The sequence below is a fragment of the Battus philenor genome, unplaced genomic scaffold, assembly GCF_028537555.1.
Source record: "Battus philenor isolate CCGP_79_NKW_IND1 unplaced genomic scaffold, ilBatPhil1.0.hap1 SCAF_1, whole genome shotgun sequence".
Classification (NCBI taxonomy): Eukaryota; Metazoa; Arthropoda; class Insecta; order Lepidoptera; family Papilionidae; genus Battus; species Battus philenor.
The window spans coordinates 4547726-4567122 of NW_027181661.1; the positions used below are offsets into that span (position 1 = coordinate 4547726).

Sequence of the window (19397 nt, forward strand, 5' to 3'; positions counted from 1 at the left end):
ATTTTACATTATATCTTACAAAAGATTATTTATTATTACGCAAGATTCTCAGTACATAGCGTATTGTATGTTTAATTGGTTCTTAGTCAGCGGCACACGCTAGGCTGTCCTCACCTTTATACCTTGATATTGTTTTTTAATTCTTGATTTACATTTTCCAAGACACAACGGCATTGACCATATCATTGATATTGTCCTAATTCAAACTGATTTTGGATTTGGACAGCTATGAATAACTACACTTTAAATTTTTGTAGCTATAACGGTTACCATTACGGAGCGTGAATACTGTATCACCCTCCAACGGAATGGTGAAACTCCAGTAAAAAATTATGCGATAGTTATTGCGTTTGGCAACAAAAATAAAAAATAATAACTTTAAGCATGATATAACAGAAACAAAATTAACAAAGTTTATGTAATTATAATAACTAAGTGGTTAATTTATAATTTATTGTTATAAATATTTAACTGATTAATTTATACAGAGATTACAAATAAAATTAACGCTTGTTGTATAAATTGTTTGTCACGTACGCCAATCGCGCTGTGTCTAACGTCTGACACAAGGTGGCGCCACACCGGAGACGCTGAAGTATTGTGACAGGTGCATCAATGGCGCCATTAATATAAGAGACGGGCCAGGAGTTGATCCAAGGTTATTGGATGCACAAAGAAAAAGGGCGAAGGAACAAGTGTTTAGACGTGGGATAATTCATGTATGCCTTTGCTTGACGCCTGTCCAAAGATAGTCGTCGATCAAATCAAGCCATTGATGCGCCTTTCTCTTAAAAATCAAGAAAAACGTTTTGCTCTACATAATGTAGTTCAATTACGTTACTTCGTTACGATATTTATATATAAGTGCTTCGCTGTTTTTAATTTATATAACTTATAATTTAGTTTATTGTATTATATATACATAGTGACATAGTAGTTAAGAACGCATTTAAAGTAATTCCTTGCATATTTCTTTTTGACTAGAACTCTAATAGGTATAAAAATAAATAGGTTATTGCGACATGAAATATTACTAATAATAGATTTTATGTCACGTTATTTTAGGCCACGCCACCTGATGAAAAACGAGAGCAAAAATACTTAATATTATATAAGATTCGTGACGTGAAACACGTTGTCCTGTCCTATGAAAAATCAACGTAAAAATAAAAAATGAAAGTTATGAAATATATTGAGCATTGTAATACTTTTATATACAAGGTTTTTAAATCTATTTTTGATGACTTAATATACAATTTTGATATTCTTTCACCATGTTAAGAGGCAATGTATAATTGGTCACGTAAAAAACCATATTTGTAGCGTTCACCTATGCTGCTTTTGAACCTTACGAAATTAATTTATCTTATCGAACATTGTAATTTTCTATTACTAGGTCAACTGAAGCTTTATCTCAGATCCCTACCGACTATAGCTGAGCTGACTATAGCAGAGTGTTTTTATGAGGCCTATTTACAAAACTTTTTTATGATTGTTATGATTTCAGGTAGAGCTGCAGCTTGGTACGCCTTATAATGCGAATATATTTAATAAACCTTTGACAGGTATTTTTTCTTTTTGATTTCTGGAAGACAATTTTTGAGAATGAGAATACTCTGGATTTTATGTAAGATCCTCAATTGTAGTCTCATTCAAACATATTTATCTTCTAAGTTTTGAAATAAAATAATACATCTCATATTTGTGATAATTAATGAAAAAAAACTTTTATTTTTAATTAAAAAAAGACCTTTCTTATTTGTTCGAGACGGTAGACGTGACGTGGATAGGCCATTAGTTGAATCAACGACATGTCGCAAGAAGTCACGAGCGACGCAAGAACGGTCATTATCGCGATCTTTAAGGTAAGCCTATGCATTGTAGTGGCTACCTATTGACACGAAGATGATTTGTTCCATCCGAGTAATATAAATCTTATTTCGTGGATTTCCGACTAGCGATGCATACTTTGACATAGACAAGATTGATATTAACTTAAATTTATAATATGTGTCGCAAAACAGTTTAGGATAAGGTCCTAATATGAAGAAAAAAAGTCAAAAGGGCGACGTTGGTCGTTAAATTACTTTCCAAATTAAATACATGGTATAAAGATAAAGTGACGGCGTAGAACTTTTATTGAGAGATGTAATTTTGTAAGTGAAAGTTACATTTGCTCCGACGGTTTATGGTTATAATAACGGAAAAAAACGGAACCGGTATTGAACAGAAAATGAATCGATTTTATTCAATTTTATTTATTTTTATCCACCACTGCTTAATGCCTTTCTATCCAAATATAAACTGTTATATTTTGTTCATCTTTTTCTATTCGGTACTATAGAATGTAACCGATACAACAAAATTATATTCCAACTCAATCAATTGCTACGAGTTCTATGCTACGTATTTGCTACAGCGTCTATTGAGCTCTACAATATTTATGTACGTTCGGTATTTTTAGACATAACATTTATCTCAAGTACTTGATTAAAAATAATAAATGTAATAGATTTTTCCGATCTATTCTTAGAGAAACATTTTGATTTTATCACCAGATAAGATAATAAAAAAACTAAAAATATAGGAATACAGATCGTGTATCATACTTATTTTATTTTTGCTTGTAATATAGCCTTAGCTTATAAAGTATTGAAGGAAAATTTCATAGTTTCATTTTATAATAGTTATCGAGAGTTGGATTAAATTTTACGGGGCTTCAGGAACTCCCTTTGTCGAGGATTAACTGAGATTACAATCCAATGATAGCTGAATGAACTGCACATTTGTATGAGTTTTTATACCATAATTAAACGGAGTAAAAATAAATATCGCATGCGTTAACCATTACCACTGCTCATTATGTAGCCTTGTACAAGTTAGGGTAAAGAGATTAAGATACTTAGAACAGCATTTCATATTAAATTATCTGCAGCCACATACATTGTTTTAAATGTATTGACATTCTTAAAATTAAATCTTTATTATGAAGTAAATTTTTTTACAGCTTTAGTAATGTTTTGAGTGTTCTGTTATACGAATTCCGTCAATTTGGTTTTTTTACTCATTTGCAGGGTTTATGTCATAATGTACACATCAGAAATTGTTAAATTTCTTTTAAAAAGAGTATCTGTCGAATTTTTCGCTTACTATTATATTTACTTTTTATATGCTTACTATTTATAGCCTTAAAAAATCGACAATTCATAAGTGCATGTAATTGCCTACTCGAATTTAATTTTTAACTTTTTTTAATTTATTTCCACATGAATTGTTCGTTTTTAAGAAGTGGCGTCGAACATGTGTATTATTTACTTTTTTAATTACTCTTCATTTATAATAAATATATCCATTTAGTAGGATCAGAGACTACTTCTTTAGGTGTATTGTATATTGAAGGGATGAAAATTAAAAAGTACTTTGATTTGTCCCCAAACTTTATTAAATAAATCATCAACAAATTATTGAGTAAAACCTTTAAATCTTATAATCAGTAATTATCATGGGTAAGTATTAATAATACTCTGTTTATTATTAAATATCAACAGTTTGATTAATTTTAATACATAATGTTAATAATACCAAGTATTCAATAGCATAATTTGCATTTTATAAAGATTGATTGTTAAATATTATATTATAGTAAATATAGAATATCTTATTCTAGTTAGAGCTAGTTAGTAAGACAATTTTAAAACATTAATCAATATTTTTTTTTGTTATTTATTAATTAATATGAATGTTAGCACGATTTCAATATTTTAAAATAAAAGTAAAAGTAATAATGCGTGAACATATTATAACATTTAAACGACATCCTCTCGGGTGTCAAGCATCACGTTCTCGCCTGCAGTGGTCCCTGGTAAAGAGAAATAAATATGTACATTAGTTTCAAATCGCATTCACAATGGTTTATGTTCATAACATAACTGCTATTAAATTGGGTACCAGTAACCGTTTCGGTTTATGCAATTTCGAGTATAAATCCAATATTACTAAATTGAATTTTTTGTTTTATAATTTTTATTGACCATAGTTGATATCAATTGAACCATAAGGCAACCACTTGTATCCGGCTACAAGCCATTTTGATTTTCAACAAGATCAATTAGAAGAGGTCTGCATCCGGCATCTTCAGATGGACGTCTTACGCTACTCTTGCCGATCCGTGGTCTCAACTCCAGAATCTTAGGGCCACCCATACCGATCGCGGCGTAGCTTGGCCACTGCGAATTCACCGGCCAATCTTCAGGGTTATGTCGGTTAATTTAGTTTTTTTCTCCTATCTCTTAATTTCTCGATTCAACTTCGAGGAGAAATCCCGAGCATTGATCGAATTGAAACACCAATTTTCAATTCTGTAAGACAGAACTGGTAACATTGATTGTTGATTTTAGGTTATTTTCCGAATGCTGCCCAGTCGAAATGGATTCGATTATTCGCATCTTTCTTTAAGCTGGATTTACAAAGTCTGATTGCTTTAAGATTCGTAGCATATAGACGCAAGGAATGAGCGTCCACCACAGAATTTTATGGTAAGATAAAGCATAATCTTTCATTGATTGTATCAAACATACGCATTTATTTAAAAAACCAAATTAATAATTTTATTTCTTTAGTTGCGAGTAAATTGTAACAGACAGTAGGTAAAATAAAATCAAAGATTTTATGATTTACTTGTCAAAAAATGTTTTTGTAGCAAAAACAGATAATAATTACTCGTGGCAGCAGTGGTAGCCGGTGCTTCTTTTTTACACATTATCTTGTTTATTTGGTTCTTCAGCGCGTTGATCACGTCTTGGTTAGTGAAACAGAAGAGCACGGCCATGCAAAAACCCTGTTAAAAGAAGCTGATTAAAATTCGAATTCATAATTTCTTTATTGAGCATACGATTGGTTACACCTCTAATTCACATCAAGTTAAATCAACAACCTGTTAGTATAGTAATTGCCTTCGAATAAAATCGGGTGAAAGAAACTCAGCGGTACTAAATATTTTTTAAATAATGCGAATTACATGTTTAATAAAAATTGGAATAGCCTGGAGACAAACACGTGGTTCTTGAGGTGTAAAATCTTCTATCAGTCGTTTTTTGAGAATTTAAATCTAGCAATTGATCTTTTCTGAACGTTATCCGGGATTCTTCTTTTTGACTGTAAATTTATTTAGGTTTCTCTTAAAATTTTACTATTTGGCACTATATTACTACTTTATATAAAAATAACCTTACTCTTAATACTTCTTCCCTAGGCCTAAAGTATAAATTATGTTTATTTATTTTATTGACTTTTGCAAGTTAACTTTTTTCTATTTCTAAATCTGGTTTCCTTTTGTTGCATTATACATCATTTTTATACCGAATTCTAGGAATGATGGGTGCAGGTTGTAGTTACCCTTGAAAGAGGCAATACTTCCTTCTTCTATCTTTATTCTTAACTTAACCCTGAGATCAAGGCGGAGTTCCAAAATACAGGGCAACCGGTAATCTCTGGTGTCCTATTGTAATATATCCGCGATCTTGTCTTTTTGCCGTGAATACCGTGAATGCTGCAGCGCTAAGTCAGCTTGCCGGCCGATCGGCTATTAGATATAGAGATAGATTGCTTGGAGAATTATTACGATCTTCGTTATTAAAAATAATAATAAACAATTGATATTTACTGCTGAAATAACGTATTTGGTTTTTTTACTATATAAAAAATATATTTAAATTATTAAAATGTCGTTTGACATAGTAAAAAATTGTAGAGAAATTGACTGCATAAAATAGATGTTATGAAAAACATAAGTTAGTATAAAAATAATATATAACAAGGAAAATAGATGAAACCTAAAAAAGTAAATGAAAAAGTGCCAAAAAAATTATGAACCCGAATTAAAGGAGCCTGCCCTTAGTCGGTAATGGTTTCCAGGTGAAGAAGAAAAATTTGTCCTATAAGGATTTTTATATGATATTATTTCAATTAAAATAATACAAGCTCTACGATCTTCATTTTTTTATTTACGATATCATGATATAGAGTTGAATTTTTATCTGTTGTTATCAAATTAAAGTTGTTTCGTTTTCTAGTTTAGACTTTATTTAAGAAAAAATATTTAAATTATAGAGTAAATAATTTAAAAAATCAAAAAGTAAACAAATGAATATAGCGTGGTAATAATGTAAATAAGGGTAAGAGTTAGTGTCAAAGATGAAGAACTTCGATTTACAGTTGTTACCTGTAAGCTCGTCATAATCGCCGCAAATATTTGATAAAACTTCTCACTAGGTGACTCCGGGGGCGGTCGAAATGGTATCAGCAAGAAGTGAAGACCAAACAATGGAATCTGCATTAGACAGAACAGGATATACAACGAAATGTGAACATATACCGTTGTTTGAAATCAGGATGTAAATGTTCAAGGTATAAGAGGTATATAAAAAAGAGCCTTTAACAAACTTGGCGTTTTTTTTTTGGAGATCACTTTCACAAACATGAATATTAGAAAAGTAAAAACAATTAATTGTCAATAAATTATATCAGACAACAATTTTTTATACTGAGTTAGTTTTTGTACTAATATTTATTTAATAAACTTTACCACTATAAAGAAGCTACTAGTATAATGGAGCATGGTCACATGTATCATCGCTATATTTCTAGGAAGTGGCGATGTTTGACTAATATATCTTACCAGAATACAAGCGGCGCGAATGATCTTCTTAGCAGTCATGGCCCGGGTACGATTCTGTCCTGGATGCAGCTTAGTAGCAAGAACCCTCAAGACGTTAGCCAAGAACACTGTGTTATTTAAAATATTCATTTGATTATCCCTCGATAACCCATCATTATCAATAAAAATAGCAACAAGATTTGATTAATTCATCGAGAACAATCGAAAATTTAAAAATAACTAGCAGCCACGGTTGGCAAAAGTACTTCTGTCTTTCGCAGTACACGTGAAAAAAATGATGTCAATTAATTTTATATGAATAATAATGATAATATCTGACAAAATTAATCTTTACACTTCATCATTGCAAGGCTTTAATAATATCATAACATTCTTCTTGGTTTTCAACAACGTCAAATGTTTGACACAAAAAGACGTCTTTTTATTTAATCTGTGCTTTAAAGCAGGAAATTGAGTCTTTCATCGTCATACAGCTGCATGCTTTGATGATGATCAAGTAACATCAAGACAGGGCTGTCAAATTGGCTTTGTTTTAAACTACAAATCCCTTTTTCTCAAAAACGCGATACGTTGTTATGTCACCTTGTAGGTGGTAATGTGGCAAAAAGTCATTGAATAAAATAGCATCTAAATATTATATATTAACATACACACACACGCTATATATATATATATATATATATATATATGCCTGGAGTAATATCCCTTTGCATTTCCCCTATAAATACGCTTTAAAGCATGTAAAAGAAGAGATACAGTAAACGGAGAACGCTAAGTGTTTATTAAAAAAAAGTTTTAACCTTATTGGGCTTACCGGGCGAATTAAGTACACATTAGTAGATATTATTGTATTAAAATTTTACATTGGTAAATTATAATTTTTATTAAAGTAAATTTAATTTTAATTTTAGTAAATTTATATTTTTATTAACATTTAGGCTCACACTTTAAATTTTAATACACGCGTGTCATAAAGCTCTGAAAGTTCAAAAGCCAATAACGCATAGGCACAATGAAAACATTCAATAACATGTATGTTTGTGAATTTAGGACTGCTTATTGGTACAGTGAATAGTACAACGGATAGTAATTAAACCTGTCAAAGCTTTTTCCGCTTACATTCACTGTTTACGTTAGAGTTGCCGTTCAAAGTTGGCCTCGGTATAAAATGAAAATGTAATTTGTTTTTGGTTATAATAATACTTTACCGCAGGACGACACGAGACATATAATAACCGGTACGTTGATAATCCAATTAATATTGCTCGATTCCATCCAGCACCTTGAAAATAACATTCGTATAAACTAAATAGAACCTGTCTCTACTATATAGATATAGAGAGTAGTAGATGCAATAAAATATATAAATAGCTTCGATCATAATTAAATAAATCTACACTAATAAGCTATGAAATATTAATATTTTAATTACCAGAAATAGAACAAGATTACAATTGATTTTAATTATTAGGCAATTAGAAATGTTAAAGGATTAACATTTCTAAAACCAAAAAGCATTGATTTTTCACAACTTAATTATATATTTTATTAAATTATAACATAATGATAAATTAAATTATATTTTTTTTCTTCTTTGTCCTTGATCTTTCCAACCTTAGCAGAGGTTTTAAGATAATCGCTATTGTGGTAGAGACGGCTCAGTACATCCTCACGGAGTGTACAGCTTGTGTTGAGCTGCACCCAAAATTCACTGAAATTTCGGGGATAATTTTTCATTGCCACCCTTCATTAGGGCAATGAATGGTACAGAACGACCGGCCATGCGGCCCTGGTCTATAGCCTTCTGCCATAAAGTAAAATTGCAGAAGTAGGCTGCGGGAAGAGAGAGTGAGGGAGAAAAAGAAAGTGAGAGCTCTTCCTCCGTAGCCGGAGACCAGGACGTCGAAGGCGGCCATACCAGGCCCTTTTTCAACTCCCATAGCAAGGTCTTGACGACAAAATTTGGGAGATCCACCACCCGTGTGTCCTGGCACAGCAGTGATGCGCAAGATGTTATTGATAATGGGTGGAGATTGCAGCTCTACCCTAAGGAGTTGAGATAATAGTCCAACTCAGTTGGAACTGCAGTAGTAGTAGAAGGCTCTCCCGTAGTTTTAAGAAAAGAGGTAAAAGTAGAAGAAGACTGTGATGTTTTAGCCGGTAAATTTCCGGCATAATTTTTACTTTTTTTTGGAAAGGTATACAAGCAAGATTTCCCCACGAGAGAAAATGGACTAATAAAAGCAATTAAATGAGATACAAAATAAAATATTAATTTTATCAGTAATATTATTCACACAAAAGAGGCATTTGATCGACTGGAGAACACTTCATAACGTAACAACGTTATTAGATCGATTTCATAGTCGATCGTGAGGGAACTCACGGAATCGAAAACGGAATCAAATGTATTTGAAAAACATATAATAAAACTGATTATTTTTGTAACTGGAATACCTTTGAGTTTCATCAGATAATATTCGCACAGCGGCGTAGGCAGCGATGATCAACACAGGCAGCAACCAACCAAGACACATGAACCAATGCATTGCTGCTTTCTCCTTTACGAAAACCTGAAATAAGTCTTTTGATGGAATGCGAACCGTAAATCTAAAAATAAAATTTAAAGAATGTCATCCATTGTCTATATTTTGCTTTACGAATAGTAGTTAGAGAAATATTTTACAACAGTTTTTTTTTGAGAGCCGTGCCTTAGTAAAAATTAGGAACTAAGTATAATAATTTACGTATTGTATAATAATTTTGAAATTCGAACATTTACCAGAACTATGTTACACTTAACCCTTGCTTAGATAAAGAAGTCAATTTCATCTTTAAGCCATAAGACGCCTTAAATCTACTAGACATAAGACTCTCCCTTGTATTTCTAATAGGACCATAGGTAAAGAAGTAGCCGTCGTAGTCGTTTTAGCCCACAAACGCCACCTGCAAGTGATAGGCTTCACCCAAAGATATTTATTAGAAGATTTACCTTAAACAACACGCTTGGCAGACGGGATAGTTATCGCAATTTCGTATTATGGTAAGGGGAGGAAGCTGCTGGCGATCCTCTGGAAACTTATCTCGGAACAGTTGCAATCATTAATAATGAATGCACATTGTTAATTATATAAAATTGTATCCCGGGAATCGAACTCGCTGCCTACGAATGCAAATTTTAGACCTCTAGCGCTGTTGAAGGAGTACGTCACACAAACTTACAAAACCTTTTAACTAACTTATGATTAATTATTGAGTTATAGTGTGTAGAAATTATTGATGTGGAGTGGTGAAAAGCAATTCTATCAAGCGTGCTAATGTGAATCAGATAATAAGAAATTATTGGATTAAATGGAATGAAATATTTGTTATTAACTTGTTTATTTTTCGGTTTATCCTTTTTCAGAGTTCATGGTTTCATAAAAAAAAAATTTAGTACGTAAATAGTTACTTGCACATGTATTAAAATTGAATCAATGCAAAATATCTCCTTACAATTTTTTGGCATTTTTTGACGCATAATACTATAAAAAAAGAGAAAATGCTATATTAACTCTGGCCAGCAAATGTAACAGTAAAATGGTTAGTACTTATTTCGATAATCGAAACTTTTTGTAAGATCATGAAAAAATTAAAAAGTTAATTTTGAGGAACTTTTTGATACATTGCAGGCCTTTAACAAATCAGCTTGTTTACCGAAATATACAGCAACTACAAAATCGCCAGAAAGTCTTAAAATTTTTAATAATAATTCACATTGACTTATATACTAATATTTAATATTGTTCTTGGTAAAGTAGATTTACACCTATTATAATTATAAAGAAATAATAAAGACTACCGATAACAATTGCGCTTACTTATAAAATGCGTAATTTGTTTATGCTAGATATAGCAGCATTAGTATTTCTGTTCTAAAAAAATATCTTTCTTTTTTGGGAGAATTATTTAAACGTGTACTTTTATCAAAAACATTAAAAATTATGTTTAAATTTTTTTGTTCTTTATATGAATGAAGTATCGGAAAATCGAAATACAAAAATCTTGTTTCCGAAGGGAAAAAGCTGATACACAATCACATCAGTATTAATAAACTTTTACAAAGCGTGCAACTATAAAACACGAGCTTCGTGTTTCGTGGTAACATATTGGTGGTATATTTGCATAGTCTTAAAAAAAAGACTAAAAGAAGATAGACTTACCACGACAAGGGATAGATGCAGATGCAATCCAGCGCAAAACATCCAGATATAGGACGCCAGCATAAAATAGTTTGTAAGAACATGCAGAACTTGACACCATTCCTGACAGATAAATGAAATGTGTTAATATTGTAATAGTGACTGAACTTTCTTTACAAAAACTTCTTCATTCTTTACAAATTTTTAGCAGGAAACGAATATTTATACTTGTGTAAGATACACAAAGAACTTTCTACGTTACAGGTTCTAGTGCCACGCAGTGAACGTATTAAGTTACAAAGGAAACCACATGATAAATACGAATAATATGTTACAAAACAATATGAATGAATTTTAATAAGAAAAAAAAAACATTAAACTTATTATAAATTATTCGCATATAAGTCTATAGTAGTTAAAAAGGATAACTCACAGTATTATTCTTCACAACCTCCACACGGCTAACAACACACTTGTACCAGATTATCCAAAGCACGTTGTGGAAAGTAAAGGAAATAAAAAGCTGCATGTGGATGCTTACGCGGGTACACTGGAGAGCTCTGTGTATTAAGAGATATGTGATATAATTGTTGAAGCTTTCAAATGGCGTACGCGATAGAACACAATATTGTTGTAAAGAGAGTATGCAGTTTGAACATCGTCGTGTGATTCATCAGTTTAAAAATTTTTGCTCTCAGGGTACCGCGGTTTCATTTTTAATCTTGTTAGACCGAGTTCATACTCGTCTTTATTTTTTAATGGCCTCCATTTTTAGAAACTGCTCATTCCCCTATAATTTTTGGGGACACGTACTTTTATCTCAATAATTTTTTGCATATTACAAAAAACTGAACCGGTATGCCGTGTCTCTATTCATCACGGTTGAAATATATGTTTTGTATTTTTTTAATTCAAATTTGCCTAAGTATTATTCTCAGTTTAAGTTGACAACTTAAAAATAGAATATATACTTGAATTGGTATGTATAATCTCACTATCACCTTTACGATACATATAAAAAGTAAATTATTATCAATTACTGTTAAATAATTTTCAATGACAATAGTTTTAAAACATTGCCTATATGATCAATTGGATAATGAAGATATTATTTTGCTATGAAGTGATATCATCAAAGAATCTTACGGAGAAGCAGTTAAATGTAACTTACTTTAAGTACTTGAGCACCATCAGACTGATGATCAGTGCTACAATCGATATTGCGTACCCTGTCACGTATATATCGTTGACATAGCTACGAAACTGAAATAAACGAATTACTTTAAATTCTTTATGTTTGACATTTATTAAAAGTTATTGCGATTTTCCATAAATTCTAAATCGATTTTCTGTTATCATCATCATTGCATCAGGCGACAGATGCCCACTTCAAGACTTAGGTCACCCCCAAAGATCACTACGTAGACCGGTATTGCGCTGCACGCATCCAGCGTATTTCGCGCATTCCGTGACCTTAACTGTGACGTCAGTCTACCTAATGAAGAGCCTACCAACTCCACGTCTACCAGTTCAGACGAGAAACAATCGAGGTACATCCGCGAGGTGGATTATTCTGCGGATCGCATTTATTATTCGATCTCGTCCCGATGCTCCGAGCCCTGTCCATCGCTCTCAGGGCGACCTGTTATAATGTTCTAATAATTATAAATTATTTCCTAAATAAATATACAATGGTAATTATAAAAGTTAAACATATCACTTGTTTTATTTAGCATTGCTGTTTTGGTTAAGTTAGTTATTACGTTTAGTTAATTAATACGATTATTATTATTTATCAGATAACTTTAAGTTTTGTTAATGCTTTCGTTAAAAGTATATTTTTTACAGAAGTTATTGTTTCAGAAATTAACTCTTCTGATTGGCCCAAAATCTTCTTTTTTAAATAAAGAACAAGGACATTTTTGGACATATTTAATAAATATGTTAATCTCGACATAATTAAATTCGCGAGAAGCCGCTGCACGTAAGCAGCGGATTCCCCAGTCATCGTGACGATCTTTGAGAGAGGTTTCTCTTACCGGTTGAAAAAAAGAAGAAAAAATAATACCTTATCAAAAGTTTTAATTGTATTTATTAGATGCTTTAACATAAGAAGGTTATAATAATAACGTCGACTGACTGTTTATTAAATAATAAAAAAGTTAACTGTTTCTATATGACAACCTACGAAGTTAGCGTTCAAGACGCTCTAAGTTCGAGCTAGCAGTCGATAATACAAAACGGTACTGCTCGGAGTCTACAATTAAAAAAAAACATTCTTTTATTACTTACCTCTAGATCTTCAACGTCAACGCAAGTAGTGTAGTTGGTCCATGCTTTAAGTGATTCAGGATGAAGTTCCCAGGTACCGTTTTCTGAGCACCTAAAGTTGATAAATTGAATTAAAATTCTATTAAAGTTATAAAATAGCAGTTTTATTTCTTTTTTATTTTTAAGATCGCCACTATGACCAGTCTTACGCTGCCCGCATCTAGCGATTTTCATGTCATTAATCCACCTAGTGGGGTGTCAGTTAAAAGATTCACAACGTAATTGTAGGTGCTGATCAGTTTTAAGGTCATACATAATTTTTTTTGGAGTTTGTAAATTGTTAGAGAAACCTTTTGTTTTAAATAATATACTTTAAATAAACAATTTCGAATTCAGAGTTTACTAGTATATTTTAACTAATTATCGTTATTAGTATCAAAGAAATTTTTGTTATTGTAGCTGATTTGTCTTATAAAAAAGGAAAATAATTATTTAACTGCTTGTCTTGAAAAAATCACTAATTAAATCCTTACAAAATAATCAGTTGAACGATTGCAATTCTGTAAAGAACAACATGAAGTTTACTTAATAGCTCCAGATTTATTATCATTTATCCACTTTTGATATTTATTTGTGAATCCTAAAACACCAAATGAATTAGGAATTCTTAAACATAAAAGCACTGTACCTTTTGAAAGAAGTTCGACGTGTGTCAAACCCAACAATGAAGTCAGGGCATGGCTTATAAACAGTGGTGGCTGCTGGTGTTTCATCCCAGCAGGTGAAACCATCGAAGATCCGGGGGCAAAAAGATCCTGACACAAGCATATGTTAATTTATCATAATATTCTTAAATTTAGTTGTTAAATACATGTTAGTCATTGGCAAGGGTTTTGTTGATAAACAGAAATTTGAGTGTTCTTTTCAAAATATGAATAAAGTGTTTTACTGTTTTTAAATATCCTCAACACGCCTCCAGGAAGTGTGTTGATAATAGTACCTAATTATTCCGATGAGCAGTGGTAGCCCAGCGGCAGAAGACTGAGACTTGCGATCTTAGGTCACTTGTTCTAGTTCCAGAACACAATGTTATAATATTCTCATTTTGTGCATTAATTATATAGCATAGCCACTGCTCACAAACAAGTTTCCAGAGGATGCAGTGAATGACTATGGGCTAAAACAACGATTTCGATGAGGCCAGAACTGGCCATTGCGACTGAGTTCAATGAACTCACTTTTTAAGCGAACGTATCTTCTATCATATAAATAAAAAGAGTGTTATCTATATGTAAGAATTATCAATAACGAAACTTATGAAGAAATGGTTAATTTATTATTTACCGCGATCATGTGGCGTAGGTTTAGACGCAGTTGACGAGTAGCACTCTTCCATTAACTTGTTGAAAAACTGATACACCGTGGAGTTTTTAAATTCCTCGGTGGAAGTCTTGTTCAGTTTTTTCATATTTACGAGTATTTATATTAGTACACTTGAGGTCTAAAAAGGAAAAAGATATCAAAGTATTGACAATTATTTCATAAAAAGAATTTTTGATATAAGATATATATATATAATGAATGATTTCTGGAAATATGCTTTTGTTTACACTGTATGTATCTGTAGTTAATTTTAGCTATTATCATAGTGCATGGTGATGATGAGACAGAGCAGGGGTCCATGCGTGCACTATTTAACGATAAATTCATTACCTAACCAAGCTCGTGACGTGACATTGACCTTCTGGCAATAATACGATTTAGCTCTAACGAACTTTTACCCGCTGATCTATCGATCGCTATCCGGTGCCTAATTTCAGATTTTTAAAATGCATTTTAATAACATGGTAAAGGTCACCCAAAAAATTCACCTTTCGGTTATCGTTGTTTACATTTTGAAGTTAATAATTGGTAAAACGTAAAATTTCGATTGAATGTACTTTTTGAAAGAAGCTCCTATTAAATATATCCGATATTTACATTAGAATTCCAAACTATTTCGCGTTTAATAGACGTTTGTTGTTAATGCACCTCGATGCTGTCGTCGTCTAATTGGTAAATTGAGATTTACTTCGTACGTATCAATGACACTGTAATAAACAATACCTTGCCTCCAAGCACATGTTTAAGATCAGACTTGCATACTCTGTGAATGGAATTCTCTATAAGAGTGTTCGTACGTACGTACTTACGTAATCAGTTCAATACGTAACTTTTTATGGAAAACTGTCTTTATTAAAAGGAAGAATGGTATAATTATTTTTTATTTAATTATTAAATTAATTTATCTAAATTAAGGAGTTTATTCCTATTATACCGCCAAGAAACTTTTACGTGGTAATAAAGTTTGGGAGTGAATTGATTTACTACTATTTTCATAAATATGATTGTTGTGGGCTCTTCTCAGATGAAGCGGAATTTGGAACCCTTAACATTCTGAGGTGGTTCAATCTTCTATGATATTGGTATTTGTGTTCTATGGGCTGCTTTACAATACGTATTTATTTAAATATTGTTAAAAATGGTAACAGAAATAAATTTCGTTTTTAAATAGTTAACAAATTCTTCACAGGTCTGAGTGTATCCATAATAAAGTTCCACAAAATACCTTACACCTCTCTTTTCATTGTTTTAAATGTATATTTAAAAAATGATTATTAAACTTATATTATTATAAAATTTAATGGCTTTTACTCATTTATATGGTTAATATTATACTTAGTTTAGAAATTGCAAAAAAATGCAAAATTGTTTAATTTAATTAAAAAGCAAATAAAAACTATTAAGCCAGTGGCAGCTTACTACTTAAAATATCAAATAAAATAATCGACGATTCGAAAGCGCATGTAAACGCTTACTTGAATAAAGATATATAATTTTATTTAAAAAATAATTATTTTATACATCCTAATAGTTTAGGTGGTTTTTTGATAGTCAGCAAATACAGGCGTTTCGTATGCAGCACCAATATTTGAAAGAAAAGATAGGTGTCACGGTATTACCCACCAAAAGGTGTTTAATAAAACCCATCCACACCAAAAAAACTAATACATACGTATTAAATATAATTCGAAAATATTAATTATGCATTTATCTAATGTAATTGAATTAGAGCGTTACGGGTTATGAAGTGCCTTATTAGAGTACTTAATTTAAAATTGATTTGAAAAAAATTTATTTGAATTGAAATTGAAAAACAAAAACTGCTTCAGGTAATAATATTATTATAGTAAACAATGATATGAATTACTTGCTCAATTTAATGTTAGTTTTCACGGTAACCCAACTTTATTTTGGATCATCATGATCGCACCTTTATATATATACACTAATGTATATATATAAAGGTGCGATCGTATCTAAATACGATGTCCATAAACGCAAGGCCTATAGGCCTCCTATAAACATATCTATAGAGGGATATATCATAATCGCCACCCTTGGTCGGCGAGTTGATGGGTTGGTTCGCAATGTTGTATTATGATAGGCAGAGAACGCTGTTTTTCATCCTCTGAAAACTTCTTTGTGAGCAGTGGCAATCCTATATATTTAATGCACAAAGTGTGAATTAAACATAAGATTGTATCCTGGGAACCGAACCCGTGACCTACAGTCGCAAGTCTCAGGCCCTTAAGTCGGGTTACCACTGGCAAAGGTTGAAACTAGCAAGAGCTTCTAATAATTAGCCACTTTTAGTCAAATTTCAATTTCATATAACGACTTGGACGGATTGGGAGAATTATCCCTGAAAACTTTTGTTTATATAACGAAGAAGACGCTTAAAAGCTCTATTTGAACAAAGAATAGAAATGTAATCTAATACAAAGTCTGACGTTTTTGCCGCCCTATGGAATATAATGGAGGATTATAATCGATGCATAGGTGACGCACGTTGTCTTACCCGTCAAGGACAAGCATGCGAAGGTGTTTTACTTACGCATATTAATAACGTCTTTTGTTATAAATTTATATCTATTTAAGTATAATTTATTACAGGGCGTTTTCTAAGAACTTCCCCCCTCTTGTCGTGTTCGCCGAGAACAGTGTTTATTTTAGATTTTAAATTATTATACCATCGTTATATCACCCGATAAACGCTCATTGCAAAGCACAAGTTTTTCTCGAAGATCATTACGATTTTATTTTATTTTTTATTTTAGATTGTTATTTAGATTTTATTTTAGATCTTGCGTTGCCGGCATCCAGCATTTTCCTGGAACCTTTCTGTTATTATTTGTATTATACTTAATACAAAATAAGCGACAAAATAGTCTATCGAAGAATCAAAAGTTTTGGAAGTAAAACAAAACGCGGAAAGGCCATTAAGTTGGTATCACTTAGTAGTCTTTATTAATTATTATTTGATTTAAAACCCCTACGTTTTATTAATTATAGTGACACTTGAATAACAAATATGACAGAAAAACTTACACGCATTTCATTGCTTCACTTCAATACATTCAATGAAATAACTTTATGAGTTTTAACCCTGAAATGCCGATGAAAATAAATTCTATTTGTTTTACGATCATCGGCCGAGGTGTAAATAAATCTGTAATGTATTGCATACATACGTTAGTTTGTTATTTTGTCTAACATTTCCGCACTTGATACGTCTACATACGGACAAATGTATTGAAAGACCACTATGTATTAGCTGTCAATTCGATGGGCAACAGTTAAGGGATTAAGCCCAAACTGTTTCATAGATTTCGACTCATTACTTTCATTTTTCAATGTATTTTTTTTAATTTTCCTCTATTCTTTGAAACAACATGTACTGATCGTCTGTAATATATTTACAATGATATATACACACAAATACATATATTTATACATATGTATATAATTAAATAAAGTAATTTTAGGTCAACTATCTTGAATTATAAACGAATATCTAGTGACAAGATAAGAAGGTTTACTTTGAAATTTGATACTAAAAAGATCTAACCTTTTCAGTAAGTTTATAATTTTAAAAAAGATCTAAACCTTTTTAGTGTCAAAGTTTAGACAAAGGGCATTTTGTTATGTACCATCGTTAAAAAAATAGTGAATTGTTTGTTGTCTGTTCTTACAGCTTTGACGGTATTTGTTGCTTGGTATTGAACCCTAAAATTATATAGTATAAAAGTCTAATTCAGATGAGTAGTTTCCGGGAAGCTCAAAAATATCTTTTCGTCTAAAATACCACAATTTCTGAAGATGGATGTCTATGAACAGTGTGTGTTTTCGGTGATGACCTATAGATATGAGACGATGGATCTTATCAGAAGGTTCAAGATTATCGAGAGAGGAATGGAGCGGTCTATGTTCGCAGTTTCGCTGCGACATTGCATCAGAAAGAGAGAACAGACAAGGGATATATAATTAAAACCAAGATAGCCGCCGTACTCTAAAAGAATTCCACATCTGAAGTGGCATGAAAAATAATACTATGTAAAATTAATTACGGTACACCTTTCAAAGCTAAATCTTAAACTAAATTACCTTTAAGTGTAGATCACTCAGAGAACGGTCGAAATATAAACCGTAAGAACGACGATTTACACAAGAAAGTTCGAGATAAATAAATAAATGTCTTCACTCAGGCGTAAAGTAGTACACCTGCGAAATAGATTTATAATATCAATGTTTGAGATTTATTTCGTAGAGCGTCAATACAAAAGTGTAAAAGTAATTTATTTATTGCAAATATTAATTTCTATTTTTCTTTAAAAAAAATATGAGAGGAAAGACATGCTAGTGTGAAGATAGAGAGGAAATAATTTACAATTGACATATAAATTTTGATGCAATTTACATTGTGGTTTTACAACATTTGCAGCTTAATTACTTGTTAAGACAATTAATTAACATAAATAATATTTTACATAAAAATAAATAACTTTTATTAAATAATTAAACATTTTTGAATTAATGATTCGGTTTACAATTCTGATATTCATGAGGAATTCAGTTTAGAAAGGAAAAAAAAAAAAAAGAAATTTGACATAAATTTTTCCGCGCTTGTTTGGATTATATCAAGTAACGTTTTGTGATGCTCTTTTTCCAGCAGTGGAAAGTAAGCAAAAGGCAAGTGATAAAAAAAATTGTATCAAGAAATCGCATCATTGAAAATAAATAAGTGAATATTAAAAGCAGTATAGAACGTTTTACTATAATAATTCCAATCACAAGGGGTCTTACATACGGTAGTGTCCGCAGTCTATTCCGAAGTTTCTGGAATAGTATCTGTAGCAAAACCGCATATAAAGGCTTCAAATCTCCAA

At 31.4% G+C, this 19397-nt stretch overlaps 1 protein-coding gene across 1 annotated transcript; it reads right to left on the minus strand.

Moving 5' to 3' along the window:
- Positions 1-3750: 3750 nt before the first annotated feature.
- LOC137926897 (calcitonin gene-related peptide type 1 receptor-like) lies at positions 3751-14596 on the minus strand. The gene is made up of 12 exons (XM_068770672.1): positions 14473-14596; positions 13817-13943; positions 13150-13240; positions 12029-12120; positions 11291-11417; positions 10879-10980; positions 9134-9249; positions 7885-7958; positions 6677-6783; positions 6221-6328; positions 4720-4837; positions 3751-3859 (listed from the first exon to the last, which is right to left on the minus strand). Exons 1-12 carry the CDS (start codon positions 14594-14596, stop codon positions 3807-3809), a joined length of 1239 nt encoding a protein of 412 aa, XP_068626773.1. The 3' UTR covers positions 3751-3806.
- Positions 14597-19397: the final 4801 nt, after the last annotated feature.

Excerpts from the sequence above, each read along its gene's own strand:
- LOC137926897 (XM_068770672.1), bottom strand. The coding sequence starts at position 14,596 with ATGAAAAAACTGAACAAGACTTCCACCGAGGAATTTAAAAACTCCACG. Across the intron at positions 9,250-10,878 it reads TGCATCTATCCCTTGTCGTG|GTTTTCGTAAAGGAGAAAGC; the intron begins GTAAGTCTATCT and ends GACTTATTTCAG. Across the intron at positions 7,959-9,133 it reads TTATCTGATGAAACTCAAAG|GTGCTGGATGGAATCGAGCA; the intron begins GTATTCCAGTTA and ends GTTATTTTCAAG.